The 20,033-nt window shown below is 38.7% G+C and overlaps 1 protein-coding gene across 1 annotated transcript; it reads left to right on the forward strand.

Annotated features, from left to right (window-relative positions):
* The first annotated feature begins 341 nt into the window (after positions 1-341).
* Positions 342-18,452, forward strand: LOC124997885. Its single transcript, XM_047571918.1, has 8 exons — positions 342-398; positions 716-829; positions 1,033-1,878; positions 8,750-8,851; positions 9,050-9,895; positions 15,956-16,050; positions 16,427-16,544; positions 16,700-18,452. Exons 2-8 carry the CDS (start codon positions 747-749, stop codon positions 17,799-17,801), a joined length of 3,192 nt encoding a protein of 1,063 aa, XP_047427874.1. The 5' UTR covers positions 342-398; positions 716-746; the 3' UTR covers positions 17,802-18,452.
* Positions 18,453-20,033: the final 1,581 nt, after the last annotated feature.

The following is a 20,033-nucleotide window of genomic DNA, read 5'->3' on the forward strand; positions in this document are numbered from 1 at the left end:
AGGTTTTAGATTTACATTTTAGGACAAAACTGAAGATGGTTAACAGATTTTTTCCAGATTACTCAGAGACTCTCTGACCTTTAAACGACCTTTTTCTCCGTTTCCACACAGACTCACAGAGCTGCCAATGAGACTGAAAACTAGTTATGATATAAATATGACCATTTACTAGAACCCGTGTTAATCAGTCATTTGTTACATGTGAGGTTTTGTTGTGGAATTCCCGGGGATTTTGGGCGGCTTTAGTTTCTCTTTCATTTGCTTTCTCTTTTCCCCTGGCACTAAAATCGACCAATCAGACTGCAACGTCCAATGTCAGCCTCAGTATTTCCAAGCTGAAGTTCACACGCTAAATATTTTCTCTGCAGATCAGATCGTCCTGCATCGCTCCAAAGAAGGTAAGATGTCTCTACACAATAAAGATTTGTAGGTTGTGTGAAGTTTGTCAGCCTCAATAACATTTTAGAGACAAACTCCCACTGCAGGTATCCAGGTTGTCAGCTCCTCCTTGCTAAAACATGTCATGACCACTGTGTTCATATCATTTAGCCCATTCTCATGTATTGAAATTCAACACACATAAATCAAGCTTAAGTTTAGCTCAGCTGAGTCTGTGTCATCAGAGGATGTCTGTGACAGAATTCATTCAGCCCAGAAAAACATTCACCATTTCTTAGACTTGTTGTTAACAGTAAAGTTTTTACTATTCTCCAAGTCGTAGGAGGAAAGATCAGAAGAGTTCAGCTATGAACAACATTACATCAGACACCACTCAGAGTCTGAGAGACCTGCAGCTGAAACGGGAACTGGAACTGGAACTGGAAAATCTGTGAGTCTCTAAAAATTCATATACAATCTATCAAAAATTTCTCCTGACAATTAAGCAAGTAAACTATGCTGAGCTGCTTAAGAAAGTAAAGTTGTTTTAAAATCCACTATATAATACCAGTTCATTTGGACTGTGTTTTTAATTTGGACTATATAGGGGTGATAGATATGTGTGATCTTTACTTTTTTCTGTTTTCTCTTCAGGGGAAGAAGAATATTGCTGAGACATCCGCTGCATTTGCACACCAATGTAAAGAAAACCTCAGGTGAAAGAGAGAAACTACTAAAGCTTGCAAAGGAAAACTGCATAAATGAGACCGTCCTGAAGTGGCTGATAGAAAACTCAGGGTCTGTCACCTTTATCAAACTTGTGGACGTGTTTCACTTCCTGAAAAAACACATTGATGAGGAAGAGAAGAAGGACCACGGTGACCATGTTGACATCACCTTTGTGTGTCATGGAGCAATCAGAGACTTCATGATCCCAGCCTGTTGTCTGCTGCCTCTGCCCACCATCACAGACGTGGTCCTCTATTCTCCCTGGAACTGTGTCACTGTAGTTGAAACGTACTATATTGCTACAGGAACCATCAGGCCTGAGCACAGAGTATTTTACTGTGCTGGGAAAGAAAGTTGTAAAATTCCTGATGAAGGACATCGACCTGTGAAACTGCCGAACCACTGGAACTCAATGAAGAAGGCTGGAGGACAGATGATCCCAAACATCACTGTCAGTCCTCTTCGACCAGATGATGGTGTGTGGAAACGTTATGAATCTCTCGCAGAGAAACATGGTCGTCCAGGAAGAAACCGCATCGTCATCCCGTTCACCCTCTCAGTAGGGAGTGTCCCGTTCTCTGTGGTCACCTTGGCCCTGTCCCTGGTCCTCCTGTCCTCCAGGCTCAAAGCCACTGTTCACTTAGACGCTTGTCTCCGTGACCATTCTACTGGACAGAAATTTGACAGGAAGTATCTACAGGAGCAGTATGCCTGTGCCATCGACAACACTGGAATGAAAGTTTCAACAAGGCTGTCCAGCACAACAGCAAGGTAGCAAGCCAGCAACGCAGCAACAGATGGACATTGATGTAAGAATTTGTTTGGGTTGAAGTGTTCCATGTGTTTGTGGCTCAGTGTAGAAAAGAGACTGGGAAAAAACCTAAATAATAAATTTAATGAAGGACTTCAAATGAGGTACACTGTAGTTTAGCTTGTCAGCTAACATAAGCTAATTAGCAGTTAATATAAAGTCCAGTTAAAGCTAATGGGAATGTGTTTGTCTTTACTTTGTATTTATATGTAAACCAGATAATACAATATTCACTTGATGATGGTGACGAAGACAGATATTATGATCCATGTCTATGTCTATATCTAGACATATTTAAATTTACTATTGAGTCTCAGCTGACATGGACGAGGGGTTCTCAGTTTCTTACTGTTCTATGATATGATCTTAGCACCTTGCAAAGAGTCCAGATTAGATCATATGTTTAGGACACATTCATGGTTGTGGGAATTATTGTTTTAAATCCTTTAAACTGCTGTGCAGTCTGCGTATGTGATTTGAATCTCTGTCCACTGACTGTTAAATGACCACGAGCCTTATTATTCAAAATATAATACACTGTATATTTAAATTATTATTTTCCTGAAAGCCATCACACATTGCTCAGATGTATTTTTCTCGTAAAACTCTTTGAGTAAAAGCTGTCATGTTTTTAATCTTGTTTTGTGTAATGTCATCCATTTGGTCTTTCTCTGCTTGTCTTACCCAGGATAAAAGTGGCTGATTTGTGTGTGTAAACGAGTAATAGAAGAGTGTTGCATTATGAATTTCACTTCAACAGTCTTAGAAGAACAGTGAACATCAACATCAGTTATTATTAGTTATTAACAGTTATTATTTAAAGGATTAAGACAAACTGGGGAGAATTATGACTGGTACATAACATGTCAATTAACAATTACAACTCATTTTGTTTCTAGATGCAACAATCTTCAAGTATCAGCCACAAGCCTGAAAACTAAAATGAATTATCAAGTGTGCATCCACAGACAGAAGATCAGGTTTAGTGATAGAGGAAAAAGTGAATGGTGTGATGTCTGTGACTCGCACAGTCAGAGTTTGAGAGATCAGTCAGTTGTTGATACATTATCTCTCAGGAAAACTAATCAATCACTGGATCACTTTAATTCAGAAGGATGGTGTCACTTAGTGGAGAGAAAAAAGTAGAAACACAGTCTGACATGTGCCATGAACATGTTAAAGGTGTGTCTTTAATTGTGGTAATTAACCCAGTTGTTATGACATAGTGTGGTTTCTATCACATGGTCGTCCCTAAATCATTATTTTGTGTGTGTTCCTGTGTCAGACTGCTATCTGTCTTTTCTATGGGGCGCTTGTGCCTCGTCTGGTCTGGGTGGATGGTACATGAGTTTGTGTATAAATTATAGTAGAAGTATAGTCCACTTTACCTTTTGTTCGAGTTGAGTTGGTTCCAGTAATTGTCATATGCCATCCTAAGCATGTTGTCGTCATGGTGATCTCTCAGTTATCAAGTCTGATATTGAGGTCCAATATCAAATATATTTAGACCAGTCAGATAATAAATCGAGATCTTGAAAGAGTTTTAATATCAGTGACTTACACCTCTCCATAAATACCTGTCTGCAAGTTTAAACTGTTTTGTTGGAAGTTACTTTGAGGCATGTGAGAGTCTCAAGTACCGTATTTTCCGCACTATAAGGCGCACCTAAAAACCTCCAATTTTCTCAAAAGCTGACAGTGCGCCTTATATATATAATGCGGTGCGCCTTATATATGAACAAAGTTTTAAAATAGGCCATTCATTGAAGGTGCGCCTTATAGTGCCGAAAATACGGTAAGTCCCAAGTCAAGTCAGTTGACATTATTGCAATCTTACCTACAGAATCTGGTCTTAATAAAGAGAAAATATGAGATGTCAAATAATATTATTGGCCAATTTATCCAATCTGTTTAAAAAGTATGATATTTTAATGATATATTCAGTAAAATACATAGATCGAACAACACAAAACACAAATAACTTCTAAGTAGGGATGTCCGATATTTACTTTTTGCCGATATTGTCCAAATTCTTAATTTCCTATTCCGACATCAACCTATATGGTATACCCATATATGCAGGCGTTTTCATTTTTCGTCCTGTTAGCCACACTAGCTACACTCTGTTGAAGCCAGGCGGCAACCTCTAGGGCTAAACGATGAAGCCCGTGCGGACGTGCAACAAACTGCAGTTCATCGCGGGGCCGCTTGAGGCTGGTTGCAAAAGGGCGCAAGTCCCCATAGACCCCCATGTTAAAAAGCCCAACTTTACAGCATTATTAAACATGTTTTTTCTAACTCATTTGTTTATTTTTTACTAAAGTCAATTCAGTTTTATTTATATAGCACCAATAACAATACAAATTGTATCAAGACGCTTCACAAAAACCAGCCTGCAACCTCCAGAGCAAGCCTGAGGGCGACGGTGGCACGGAAAAACCCTTTATTCTGTTAACGTTTAAAATTCTGCATAATTAAGGGCGTTCCCGCTTTGAGTGACAGGCGCTGCCAGAGGCCGCTAGCTGCTAGCCTTGGTCTCTCTGCTAGTCCTCACCTGAGCTAACCTTTCGGCTGAGTTTGAGGCTTTGGTCCATTTGGATCATTTTAAATAAAAAATAATAGTTGTCTGCTTTGCTACACCTCCCACAAACATAGCCACATCCGGTAAGTGAATTTGGAGAAATATTCTTATGGTCGGTGTGAGTGCCCAATATAGTCAGTCCGGTAGCTGAAGTTAACTATCTAATGAATTAGCCTTAGGCTAGCCTTCCAGTTAGGCTCTGGTTTGTTAGCCAGGCTAATGGGAGGCTATCTATCAAACCGCCACCCAAGTCAGAAGTAAATAATAATTAATCATACTATACTATAACCGATATTGACTTTTTGCCGATATCCGATAGCCGATATTGTCCAAATTCTTAATTTCCCATTCCGATATCAACTGATATGCTATACCGATATAGGTGTTTTTTTTTGTTGTTGTTTTTTTTTGTTTGCTTTTTGTTTTCGCCCAGACTAAGTGTTAGTGAGCAAGCAACCTGTTAGCCACACTAGCTACACTCTGGTTATTTTTTTTTATTGCAATTATACAACAAGTACCAATAAAATAAAGCGTGTAATAAAATATATATTCACGTTGATGGACAATTTGCTCTCAAAAGTTTTTTGCGAGTGTGCTTCCCGTTTCTATGGAAATAAATGGAGCCTGGCTAATACCTGGAAAACGATCTGTCACAGCAGTAGACTCCCATGTGTAATGGAACACAGTTTACTACTCCAGCAAGTAGCCCGATAATGTTTTGGCTCCGGGAGCAGTTTGATAAGTCTGTCATCAATGGAGAACCAGTAAATGTCTCAGGACCCTACAAGCAGCAGCAGCGGGAGCGCGCAGCAGCACAACCCGGGCACTATGTTATCTGTTTTCATTATCGGTGGTAAAGCCGATAACGGTATGAACAGATATTACAAAAATAGGCTAATATTGGCCACATATTATCGGTTGGCCGATATTATCAGACATCCTTAATTGTTTCTATAACCCTTAAGGTTATTTCCTTTTTTCTCCTTTAGCGGTAAGCCTAGGGGATGCTAATTTTTATAGAAAGACACACACACACACAGATGTGTTCCACAACTCCTCTTAATTCAAATTCGTGAGTAGACACTGACCAGAACTTGGTGTAAAAGATTAATACTCGCTTTTTGTTTATCACAACCATCAGAGGAATAATGACAACTGGGGTCCACTATTGATGACGTGTTACACAATTGAATTAAGGTTCAAATATTTGATAAAGTCAACCTCCAAGACTAAAATGTCAGCAGTATTAAACCTTAAAATACTTTAACCAAATAGTAAATACTTATCTTTTGAACCGTAACAGGACACACAACATGCAATGGTTTCATGTAGTGACATGCGTTGGCCTGTGTCTTACATTTGGCCTACTACACCAAACTGTGCGCATCCTGTGCGATGACACAGGACGCGTCTTTGACATAATTTCACAGACCTAACTATAACCCTTCCATCTTTATACTGTCTATGGTACAAACAGAACCCTTCTGCTAAATGTCTCATCAAAGGGTTTTAGATTTACATTTTAGGACAAAACTGAAGATGATTAACAGATTTTTTCCAGATTACTCAGAGACTCCTCCGTCAGTCTTGACAACAGTTCTGCTTTGTTTCCAGTTAACAGGTAAACCTTACCAGAAGTTACCTCTTCCTGCTTAATGTGAAATTATTAGTTGTGTGTTAAGTCAAGGTAGTAGCAGCAACAAGAGCTCAGCATATGAAGAACTCCTTCATTACTATTAAAGCTGTTGTGACCACCACATAAATACATGTTACATAGATTAAGTCTGTTTGTCTGTGAAGATGATTCAAAAACACTCAAACAAGTTCAGCAGAAATCAAACTTTAAATCATCCACAATCAACTAAAAACATTCTTTATATAAAACAGGAGATCCACACAGTATTATACTATTCTAATATTTCCAATGGTTTATGAATAAATTTAACTTTTATTAGTCTTAAAGTGATATCACAGTCCTGTCTAATCATGAATGAAATGTTTATTTTTGATATTTTATCCAGAATACTTTGCAGACAATGACTTTCACAGTCTGGAACAAATGGACATCACCTTAACTAGTTTTAGATCTTGGTTTGTCTTCCAAGTTGTTGGTTCATCTGTATTTCTGCAGATTGAATCCAACTGCTGAAAGACTGCGTCAGCACTTCCTCGCGATCTGGGGGCAGCTGTAGCTGAGTTTTTTCCTGTATTAGGTTCATTGTTTTAGCCATTTTTGTCTCTGAAGAACTTTCAAAAGTACTGGCTTTATATAGACACCAAGCATGGCAACAGAAAAATTTGTCTTTTAATAAAAAAGCATGGCCTTCATTAGTGGATCACTCAAAATTTCTTTTGTATTTTTATGCAACTAATCAATTTTAAGTTTCAGGATGTGTTTAGTATTTTGTCTGTGACTGTACTAAAAGAAATTGCACTTGAAATCGCACTGTATGGTTTCAGTAATTGTCACACATCATCCTAAGCATGTAGTCTTCATGATGCTGTCTTAGTTATCAAGTGTAATACTGAGGTCCAATATTAAATATATTTAACCTGCTTTATGTTCTGCTGAATGAGAATCAGACCAGAAAGTCCCAAAACTCTATCTTCAAGAATTCTGTCTTCACTATGAAACAAGGTCAATAAGATAATAAATCAGGATCTTGAAAGAGTTTTAATGACTCACACCTCTCCATAAACACCTGTCTGTAAGTTCAAACTGTCTTCAGTGGAGGAGAGCTGATCTTCACTCTGATTGGCTGGACTGGTACCACGTTCCTGTGCTAACCAACAGCCTTAGCTGGTCAGGTGGTGAGTCATGGTTTTTTTAATCTTCCTATCCACCTATCTATCCTCACCCACACAACACATTGCCTTATGTTGATTTTGGCACTTAAGGTTATTGCCTTATTTCAGGTAACCCTTACCAGAAGTTACCTGGTGGAGTTTGTTCCTTCCTAATCAGAGACAATTAGTTGTCATTTTATTGATCGACAAATAGATGTGTTGATGTCTGATACTGTGGCGAGACTGTACAAATAAAAATGAAACCCTGAGCGAACTGATGTGCCGGTTGTGAAAAACATGTTACATTTCAAGTCACACATAGAGTATGTCAGTTCGTCTTTCTGTGAAGATGATTTAAAACAAAAGCTGATTGAAGTAATTGTCACACGTCATCCTAAGCATGTAGTCTTCATGGTGCTCTCTTAGTTATCAAGTGTAATACTGAGGTCCAATATCAAATATATTTAACCTGCTTTATGTTCTGCTGAATGACGATCAGACCAGAAAGTCCCAAATCTCTGACGGTAATTCTGTCTTCACTATGAAACTAGGCCAGTCAGATAATAATAAATCAGGATCTTGAAAAAGTTTTAATGTCGGTGACTCACACCTCTCCATAAAGTTCAAACTGTCTTCCTAAAGTGAGGTTGACATATTCCTGAGAGTTACTTTGAGGCAGAGATGGGATCAAGTTACCCATGTGAGAGTCTCAACTAAGTCATTGTTGGGAGGTCAAGTCAAGTCACTAATACTCTGACCTTTAAATGATCTTTTTCTCCATTTCCACACAGACTCACAGAGCTGCCAATGAGACTGAAAACTAGTTAATATTAGAAGGAATTATTTTTCATTTCAGTAAAGAACTCCCTGCTTCAAACATTGTATAAATATGACCATTTACTAGAATCCGTGTTAATCAGCTGTTTGTTACCTGTGAGGTTTTATTGTGGAATTCCCGGGGATTTTGGACGGCTGTAGTTTCTCTTTCATTCTCTTTCATTCTTCTCACTTGACGCTGAATCAACCAATCAGACTGCAACATCCAACGTCAGCCTCAGTGTTTCCAAGCCATTAATGTGAAAGCTGAAGTTCACATGCTAAAGATTTTCTCTGCAGATCAGATCGTCCTGCATCGCTCCAAAGAAGGTAAGATGTCTCTACACAACAAAGATTTGTAGGTTGTGTGAAGTTTGTCAGCCTCAGTAACATTTTAGAGACAAACTCCCACTGCAGGTATCCAGGTTGTCAGCTCCTCCTTGCTAAAACATGTCATGACCACTGTGTTCATATCATTTAGCCCATTCTCATGTATTGAAATTCAACACGTATGAATCAAGCTTTAGTTTAGCTCAGCTGAGTCTGTGTCATCAGAGGATGTTTGTGACAGAATTCATTCAGTCCAGAAAAACATTTACCATTTCTTAGAGTTGTTGTTAACAGTAAAGTTTTTGCTATTCTCCAAGTCGTAGGAGGAAAGATCAGAAGAGTTCAGCTATGAACAACATTAAATCAGACTTTGCTCAGTATCTGAGAGACCTGCAGCTGGAACTGAAACGGGAAATTCCGTGAGTCTCTAAAAATTCAAATCTATCAAATTTTTTTCCCGACAATTAAGCATGTAAACTATGCTGAGCTGCTTAAGAAAGTAAATTTGTTTTAAAATGCACTATATAATACCAGTTCATTTAGACTGTGTTTTTAATTTGGACTCTATAGGGGTGATAGATATGTCTGATCTTTACTTTTTTCTGTTTTCTCTTCAGGGGAAGAAAACTATTGCTGAGACATTCGCTGCATTTGCACACCAATGTAAAGAAAACCTCAGATGAAAGAGAGAAGCTACTAAAGCTTGCAAAGGAAAACTGCATAAATGAGACCGTCCTGAAGTGGCTGATAGAAAACTCAGGGTCTGTCTCCTTCTTCAAACTTGTGGACGTGTTTGACTTCCTGAAAAAACACATTGATGAGGAAGAGAAGAAGGACCACGGTGACCATGTTGACATCACCTTCGTGTCTCATGGATCAATCAGAGACTTCATGATCCCAGCCTGTTGTCTGCTGCCTCTGCCCACCATCACAGACGTGGTCCTCTATTCTCCCTGGAACTGTGTCACTGTAGTTGAAACGTACTATATTGCTACAGGAAAAATGAGGCCTGAGCACAGAGTATTTTACTGTGCTGGGAAAGAAAGTTGTAAAATTCCTAATGAAGGACATCGACCTGTGAAACTGCCGGACCACTGGAACTCCATGAAGAAGGCTGGAGGACAGATGATCCCAAACATCATTGTCAGTCCTCTTCGACCAGATGATGGTGTGTGGAAACGTTATGAATCTCTCACAGAGAAACATGGTCGTCCAGGAAGAAACCGCATCGTCATCCCGTTCACCCTCTCAGTAGGGAGTGTCCCGTTCTCTGTGGTCACCTTGGCCCTGTCCCTGGTCCTCCTGTCCTCCAGGTTCAAAGCCACTGTTCACTTAGACGCTTGTCTCCGTGACCATTCTACTGGACAGAAATTTGACAGGAAGTATCTACAGGAGCAGTATGCCTGTGCCATCGACAACACTGGAATGAAAGCTTCAACAAGGCTGTCCAGCACAGTGGCAAGGTAGCAAGCCAGCAACGCAGCAACAGATGGACATTGATGTAAGAATTTGTTTGGGTTGAAGTGTTCCATGTGTTTGTGCCTCAGTGTAAAAAAGAGACTGGGAAAAAACTTAAATAATAAATTTAATGAAGGACTTCAAATGAGGTACACTGTAGTTTAGCTTGACAGCTAACATAAGCTAATTATCAGTTAATATAAAGTCCAGTAAAAGCTAATGGGAATGTGTTTGTCTTTACTTTGCATTTGTATGTAAACCAGATAATACAATATTCACCTGATGATGGTGACGAAGACAGATATTATTATGATGATCCATGTCTATGTCTATATCTAGACATATTTAAATTTACTATTGAGTCTCAGCTGACATGGACGAGGGGTTCTCAGTTTCTTATTGTTCTATGATATGATCTTAGCACCTTGCAAAGAGTCCAGATTAGATCATATGTTTAGGACACATTCATGGTTGTGGGAATTATTGTTTTAAATCCTTCAAACTGCTGTGCAGTCTGCGTATGTGATTTGAATCTCTGTCCACTGACTGTTAAATGACCACGAGCCTTATGATTCAAAATATAATACACTGTATATTTAAATTATTATTTTCCTGAAAGCCATCACACATTGCTCAGATGTATTTTTCTCGTAAAACTCTTTGAGTAAAAGCTGTCATGTTTTTAATCTTGTTTTGTGTAATGTCATCCATTTGGTCTTTCTCTGCTTGTCTTACCCAGGATAAAAGTGGCTGATTTGTGTGTGTAAACGAGTAATAGAAGAGTGTTGCATTATGAATTTCACTTCAACAGTCTTAGAAGAACAGTGAACATCAACATCAGTTATTATTAGTTATTATATATATGTATATTATATAACAGTTATTATTTAAAGGATTAAGACAAACTGGGGAGAATTATGACTGGTACATAACATGTCAATTAACAATTACAACTCATTTTGTTTCTAGATGCAACAATCTTCATGTATCAGCCACAAGCCTGAAAACTAAAATGAATTATCAAGTGTGCATTCACAGACAGAAGATGAGGTTTAGCGATAGAGGAAAAAGTGAATGGTGTGATGTCTGTGACTCGCACAGTCAGAGTTTGAGAGATCAGTCAGTTGCTGTGACATTATCTCTCAGGAAAACTAATCAATCACTGGATCACTTTAATTCAGAAGGATGGTGTCACTTAGTGGAGAGAAAAAAGTAGAAACACAGTCTGACATGTGCCATGAACATGTTAAAGGTGTGTCTTTAATTGTGGTAATTAACCCAGTTTTTATGACATAGTGTGGTTTCTATCACATGGTCGTCCTTAAATCATTATTTTGTGTGTGTTCCTGTGTTAGACTGTTATCTGTCTTTTCTATGGGGCGGGGGTGCCTCGTCTGGTCTAGGTGGATGGTACATGAGTTTGTGTATAAATTATAGTAGAAGTATAGTCCACTTTACCTTTTGTTCTAGTTGAGTTGGTTCCAGTAATTGTCATATGCCATCCTAAGCATGTTGTCTTCATGGTGATCTCTCAGTTATCAAGTCTGATATTGAGGTCCAATATCAAATATATTTAGACCAGTCAGATAATAAATCGAGATCTTGAAAGAGTTTTATTGTTAGTGACTCACACCTCTCCATAAATACCTGTCTGCAAGTTTAAACTGTTTTGTTGGAAGTTACTTTGAGGCATGTGAGAGTCTCAAGTACCGTATTTTCCGCACTATAAGGCGCACCTAAAAACTTCCAATTTTCTCAAAAGCTGACAGTGCGCCTTATAATGCGGTGCGCCTTATATGTGAACAAAGTTTTAAAATAGGCCATTCATTGAAGGTGCGCCTTATAGTGCGGAAAATACGGTAAGTCCCAAGTCAAGTCAGTTGACATTATTGCAATCTTACCTACAGAATCTGGTCTTAATAAAGAGAAAATATGAGATGTCAAATAATATTATTGGCCAATTTATCCAATCTGTTTAGAAAGTATGATATTTTAATGATATATTCAGTAAAATACATAGACCGAACAACACAAAACACAAATAACTTCTAAGTAGGGATGTCCGATATTTACTTTTTGCCGATATTGTCCAAATTCTTAATTTCCTATTCCGACATCAACCTATATGGTATACCCATATATGCAGGCGTTTTCATTTTTCGTCCTGTTAGCCACACTAGCTACACTCTGTTGAAGCCAGGCGGCAACCTCTAGGTCTAAACGATGAAGCCCGTGCGGACGTGCAACAAACTGCAGTTCATCGCAGGGCCGCTTGAGGCTGGTTGCACAAGGGCGCACGTCCCCATAGACCCCAATGTTAAAAAGCCCAACTTTACAGCATTATTAAACATGTTTTTTCTAACTAATTTGTTTATTTTTTATTGAAGTCAATTCAGTTTTATTTATATAGCACCAATAACAATACAAATTGTTTATCCTTTATTCTATTAACGTTTAAAATTCTGCATAATTAAGGGCGTTCCCGCTTTGAGTAACAGGCGCCGCCAGAGGCTGCTAGCCTTGGTCTCTCTGCTAGTCCTCACCTGAGCTAACCTTTCGGCTGAGTTTGAGGTTTTGGTCCATTTGGATCATTTTAAATAAAAAATAATAGTTGTCTGCTTTGCTGCACCTCCCACAAGACCATCCGGTAAGTGAATATGGAGAAATATTCTTATGGTCGGTGTGAGTGCCCAATATAGTCAGTCCGGTAGCTGAAGTTAACTATCTAATGAATTAGCCTTAGGCTAGCCTTCCAGTTAGGCTCCGGTTTGTTAGCCAGGCTAACGGGAGGCTATCTATCAAACCGCCACCGAAGTCAGAAGTAAATAATAATTAATCATACTATACTATAACCGATATTGACTTTTTGCCGATATCCGATAGCCGATATTGTCCAAATTCTTAATTTCCCATTCCGATATCAACCGATATGGTATACCGATATATGCAGGTGTTTTTTTTTTTTTTGTTTGCTTTTTTTTTCGCCCAGACTAAGTGTTAGTGAGCAAGCAACCTGTTAGCCACACTAGCTACACTCTGGTTATTTTTTTTTTTTATTGCAATTATACAACAAGTACCAATAAAATAAAGCGTGTAATTAAATATATATTCACGTTGATGGACAATTTGCTCTCAAAAGTTTTTTGCGAGTGTGCTTCCCATTTCCATGGAAATAAATGGAGCCTGACTAATACCTGGAAAACGGTCTGTCACAGCAGTAGACTCCCATGTGTAATGAAACACAGTTTACTACTCCAGCAAGTAGCCCGATAATGTTTTGGCTCCGGGTGCAGTTTGATAAGGTCATCAATGGAGCACCAGTAAATGTCTCAGGACCCTACAAGCAGCAGCAGCGGGAGCGCGCAGCAGCACAACCCGGGCACTATGTTATCTGTTTTCATTATCGGTGGTAAAGCCGATAACGATATGAACAGATATTACAAAAATAGGCTAATATTGGCCATTATTATCGGTTGGCCGATATTATCAGACATCCTTAATTGTTTCTATAACCCTTAAGGTTCCTTCCTTTTTCCCCCTTTAGCGGTTAGCCTAGGGGATGCAAATTTTTATTAAAAAAATTACTTAATTCAAGACATAAACCAGAACTTGGTGTAAAAGATTAATACTTGCTTTTTGTTTATCACAACCATCAGAGGAATAATGACAACTAGGGTCCACTATTGATGACGTGTTACACAAATGAATTAAGGTTCAAATATTTGATAAACTCAACCTCCAAGACTAAAATGTCAGCAATATTAAACCTTAAAATACTTTAACCAAATAATAAATACTTATCCTTTGAACCGTAACAGGACACACAACATGCAGGGGTTTCATGTAGTGACATACGTTGGCCTGTGTCTTACCATTGGCCCACTACACCAAACTGTAGAGTCTTGCTATGACACAGGGTGCGTCTTCAACATAATTTCAAACCTAACCATAACCCTTCCATCTTTATACTGTCTATGGTACAAACAGAACCCTTCTGCTAAATGTCTCATCAAAGGGTTTTAGATTTACATTTTAGGACAAAACTGAAGATGATTAACAGATTTTTTCCAGATTATTCGGAGACTCCTCCGTCAGTCTTGACAACAGCTTTGCATAAGAACATATGAAGAACTCCTTCATTGCTGTAAAAGCTGTTGTCAGTTCGTTGATCACCACATAAATCAATACATGTTACATAGAGTATTTATGTTTGCCTGTCTGTGAAGATGATTCAAAAACTCAAACAAGTTCAGCAGAAATCAAACTTTAAATCATCCACAATCAACTAAAAACCTTTTGTATACAAAACAGGAGATCCACACAGTATTATACAATTCTAATATTTTGAATGGTTTATGAATAAATTGATCTTTTATTAGTCTTTAGATTTATAAACTGTGATAGTAAAGACAGTTTGTGTTTCCATCTTAGTGACACTAGATGTCACTGTTGTCAATGATGACTTTCAGCTGCTGCTCAAAGTGATAATACAGTCCTGTCTAATCATGAATGAAATGCTTATTTTTGATATTTTATCCAGAATCCTTTGCAGACAATGACTTTGACAGTCTGGAACATATGGACATCACCTTAACTAGTTTGAGGGCATTTTTGCCTTTAGTTTGGTCTTCAGTGCACGTTGAGAACAGAGCATGTGGGTTTGGAGAATGGCACAATATTTGGCAGAGTTCAATGTGACATCACAGACAGTGAGATAACCAACACCAGCAGCACTCATGAATCGGCAAACCATGATACTGCCTCCACCATTTTTGACAGTAGGTACTGTACCTGCTGGAGATAATGCTTCACCTGGTCTTCTGCGTACCCTCACATTATTAGGAGGAGATAAACCTGGAAACTGGACTCATCTGACCACAGAGTCTTCTTCCAGTTCCTGACTGTCCAGTTCTTGTGTGCTTGGGCCTAACTGGGCTAACCTCTATCAATCATTGATCAGGGGCTTCTTGACAGCCTTGTAGGACCTTAAACCATGATCTAAAAGTCTGGACACCAGTTTGGTTTGACCACTACTGTTGGAGCTCCTGTGATGTCATGCGGTGTTTTTACCTGCACATGTGGATCAGGATGCAGTAATTTTTTTCTGAAGAAACCCTTGGACGCCCACATCTTGGTTGTCTTCCAAGTTGTTGGTTGTCTGTATTTCTGCAGGGTGGATCCAATACTGAAAGACTGCATCTGCACTTCTAGCGATCTGGTGGCAGCTATACTCTTCCTGACTGAGAATCTGTATCTTCAAGTTTTTTTCCTGCATTAGGTTCCTTGTTTTAGCCATTTTTGTCTCTGAAGAACTTCTAAATGTACTGACTTTATATAGACACGAATCACGGCAACAGAAAAAATGGTCTTTTAATAAAAAGCACAGCCTTCATTAGTGGATCACTGTTACCAAAATGACCCAATACTCAATATTTCTTTTGTATTTTTATTCAACTAATCAATTTGAAGTCTTTAATGACTGTTTCAGGTTTTGTTTAGCATTTGGTCACTGACTGTACTAAAAGAAATTGCACTTGAAATCTCACTGTATGGTTCCAGTACTTGTCACACGTCATCCTAAGCATGTAGTCTTCATGGTGCTGTCTCAGTTATCAAGTGTAATACTGAGGTCCAATATCAAATATATTTAACCTGCTTTATATTCTGCTAAATGAAGAATTCTGTCTTCACTGTGAAACAAGGTCAATCAGATAATAAATCGAGATCTTGAAAGAGTTTTTATGTTGGTGAATCACACCTCTCCATAAATACCTGTCTGCAAACTGTCTTCTTAAAGTGAGGTTGACATATTCCTGACAGTGAGGCTGAAAATTAGTTTATTTTAGAAGGAATAATTTTATTTTTTTATTTCAGTACAAATTGTCCTGCTTAAAACATATAAATATGATTATTTACTAGACTTTGTGTTAATCAGCTGTTTGTTACATGTGAGTTTTCATTGTGGAATTCCCGGGGATTTTGGACGGCTGTAGTTTCTCTTTCATTTGCTTTATCTTCTCACCTGACACTGAATTGACCAATCAAACTGCAACGTCCAACGTCAGCCTCAGTGTTTACAAACCCATTAATGTGAAAGCTGAACTTCACACGCTAAGAATTTTCTCTGCAGATCAGATCGTCCTGCATCGCTCCAAAGAAGGTAAGATGTCTCTACACGACAAAGATTTGTAGGTTTTATGAAGTTTGTCAGTTTCAGTAGAGACGCATTCAGCCCAAAAAAACATTTACTATTTTTTAGACTTGTTAGAAACGAACTCCTACTGCAGGAATCCAGGTTAATAATAATAATAATCATTTTTTTTTTGTAGGACGCCTTTCATGTCACTCAAGGTTCACCTGACAGTAAAATAAATACAAACAAAACACATCTCATAAGGTTTTTCAGTTCCTCCTTGCTAAAACATGTCAGAAATCTTCATGACGACTGTGTTTATAACATTTAGCCCATTCTCATTTGTTGAAATTCAACCCACATAAGACTTGTTAACAGTAAAGTCTTTGTTATTCTTCTCCAGGTCTTAAGAGGAAACAGCTGAAGAGTTCAACTATGAATGACAGCACATCAGACAACACTCAGAGTCTGGGAGACCTGCTCTCTGCTTTAGAAGACATGAAGGAACTACTCGAACTTCAGTGAGTCTCTAAAAATTTACATTCCCATGTAAACTATGTTTAAGCTGCATAAGAAAGTAACATTGTTTTAAAAAGCACTCCTATATACTTTGAGTTCATTTGAACTATGTTAAGTCGCCCTGTGTAAAGGTGATGGTTATCTTTACTTTTTTTAGCTTTGTCTTGAGTACTGTATCACTGGCCCATGAACTACATTGGCATGTTATCGGAAAGAAAACCTCAGAGGAAAGAGGAAAACTACTAAAGCTTGCAGAGGAAAATTGCAAGAATGAGACCGTCCTGAAGTGGCTGAGAGAAAACTCAGAGTCTGTCTCCTTCTTCAAACTTGTGGCCGTGTTTGACTTCCTGAAAAAACTCATTGATGAGGAAGAGAAGAAGGACCACGGTGACCATGTTGACATCACCTTCGTGTCTCATGGATCAATCAAAGACTTCATGATCCCAGCCTGTTGTCTGCTGCCTCTGCCCACCATCACAGACGTGGTCCTCTATTCTCCCTGGAACTGTGTCACTGCAGGCGAAACGTACTATATTGCTACAGGAACCATCAGGCCTGAGCACAGAGTATTTTATTGTGACAAAGAAGAAGGTTGTAAAATTCCTGATGAAGGACATCGACCTGTGAAACTGCCGAACCACTGGAACTCAATGAAGAAGGCTGGAGGACAGATGATCCCAAACATCACTGTCAGTCCTCTTCGACCAATTGACCCAGCATGGATCGATTATGAATCTCACACAGAAATACTTGGTCGTCCAGGAAGAAACCGCATCGTCATCCCGTTCACCCTCTCAGTAGAGAGTGTCCCGTTCTCTGTGGTCACCTTGGCCCTGTCCCTGGTCCTCCTGTCCTCCAGGTTCAAAGCCACCGTTCACTTCAGTTCTTGTCTCCGTGACAAATCTACTGGACAGAAATTTGACAGGAAGTATCTACAGGAGCAGTATGCCTGCGCCATCGACAACACTGGAATGAAAGTTTCAACAGAGGATGACAACATGGCAGCAAGGATCAATATGGCAATGAGGCGCAACATGGCAGCGAGGCTCCACATGGCAGCCGGGCTCCACATGGCAACGTGGCTCAACATGGTAGTGAGGCTCCAAACGGAAGCGAAGCTCAACACGGAAGCGAAGCTCAACACGGAAGCGAAGCTCAACACGGAAGCGAAGCGCAACACGGAAGCGAAGCTCAACACGGAAGCGAGGCACAACACAGCAGCAAGCCAACAAGGCAGCAACCGCTGCGCATTAATGTAAGAATTTGTTTGGGTTGAAGTGTTCTATGTGTTTGTGGCTCAGTGCAGAAAAAAAACTGGGAAAACATTAAAAAAGTAAATTTAATGAAGGACTGAAGGAAGGAATGAGATATCATTGAAGTTTAGCTTGTCAGCTAACATAAGCTGATTAGCTGTTAATATAAAGTACAGTTAAAGGTAATGGGAATGTGTTTGTCTTTACTTTGCATTTGTATGTAAACCAGATAATACAATATTCACCTGATGATGGTGATGAAGACAGATATTATGATCCATGTAATGTCTATATCTAGCTATATTTAAATTCACTATTCTCTCTCTAGTCTCAGCTGACATGGATGACGGATTCTCAGTTTCTGATTAATATTCTATGATATGATCTTAGCAGCTTCGAGAGTCGAGATTTGATTATACGTTTAGGACATATTTATGGTTGTGATCTTCGAGGAATTATTGTTTTAAATCCTTTAAACTGCTGTGCAGTCTGTGTATGTGATTTGAATCTCTGTCCACTGACTCTTAAATGTGTCTTATTATTCAAAGATGATTCAAAATATAATACACTGTATAGTTAAATTATTATTTTCCTGAATGTCATTGTTCAGATGTATTTTTCTAGTGAAATGTTTAGTAAAAGCTGTCATGTTTTTAATCTTGTTTTGTGTAATGTAATTTGGTCTTTCTCTGCTCGTCTTACCCAGGATAAAAGTGGCTGATTTGTGTGTGTAAAGGAGTAATAGAGAAAAGTGTTAAATTATGAATTTCACTTCAACAGTCTTAGAAGTACAGTGAACATGAACATCAGTTATTTGTTATTAACAGTTATTATTTAAAGGATTCAGACAAACTGGGGAGAATCATGACTGATATATAACATGTCAATTAACAATTACAACTCATTTTGTTTCTAGATGCAACAATCTTCAAGTATCAGCCACAAGCCTGAAAACTAAAATGTATACAGTGACAAAAGGCAAAGAGAACAAAAAGTACAGATCATAAACTGATTAAATTAAAGGCATGTCTTTAGTTGTGTTGATTAACCCAGTTGTCGTCACACGCTGTGACTGGATGACAGACGAGACAGACAAGTGTGCATCCACAGACAGAAGATCAGGTTTAGTGATAGAGGAAAAAGTGAATGGTGTGATGTCTGTGACTCGCACCATCAGAATTTGAGAGATCAGTCAGTTGCTGTGACATTATCTCTCAGGAAAACTAATCAATCACTGGATCACTTTAATTCAAAAGGATGGTGTCACTTAGTGGTGATAAGAAAAGTAGAAACACAGTCTGACATGTGCTGAAACACAACTGAGTGATATGGTGATAAAAGGAGAACAGAAAGTACAGATCATGAACATGTTAAAGGTGTGTCTTTAGTTGTGGTAATTAACCCAGTTGTTATGACATAGTGTGGTTTCTATCACATGGTCGTCCATAGATCATTGTGTGTGTGTGTGTGTGTGTGTCTGCCTGGTTCCAGTAATTGTCACATGCCATCCTAGGCATGTTGTCTTCATGGTGATCTCTTAGTTATCAAGTCTAATATTGAGGTCCAATGTCAAATATATTTAGACAAATCAGATAATTAATCGAGATCTTGAAAGAGTTTGAATTTTAATGTCAGTGACTTACACCAACTGTCTTGCTAGAGGTGATTCGTGGTAGAGTAACATATTCCTGAGTTACTTTGACGCATGTGAGAGTCTCAAGTAAGTACCAAGTCAGTTCACATTATTCGGTCTTACCTACAGAATCTGGTCTTAATAAAGAGAAAATTTAATCTAGCATTTATGTTCTGTATGTAGGTGTTGCTAGCCAAGGTGAGCCACTGTGAGCCAAGGTAATGAAATTTTGTTTAATGCATATGGTGTTTGTTAAATGATAATAAAGGAAGTCCAAGTCTGAGCTAACGTTATGTACCTACATTAGCTCCTAGATAACTAACAAGCTAATACAAGCTAATTTAAGCGTACTCATATAATGGTTCTTCAAATGTAGACGGCCCATCCGAAATAGTTACTTTGCGTGTTTTGCTCTTTTCCTTCACGTGTGTAGTTTTTAAAGCCCCAAAGCAAAGACATTTGGCACCTTTCCCGCTCTGTCGACTTGATAATGGCCGTCTGACATGAGAGTCGGGGGGCGTGTTTCTCCAAAACATAGGGTAGGTAGGTAGAGTGGTGGAGAGAGACTCCAGCAAACCACAGTGAGAACCACTGTCCACAAATGG

Source organism: Mugil cephalus, chromosome 20, assembly GCF_022458985.1.
Source record: "Mugil cephalus isolate CIBA_MC_2020 chromosome 20, CIBA_Mcephalus_1.1, whole genome shotgun sequence".
NCBI classification, from domain to species: Eukaryota; Metazoa; Chordata; class Actinopteri; order Mugiliformes; family Mugilidae; genus Mugil; species Mugil cephalus.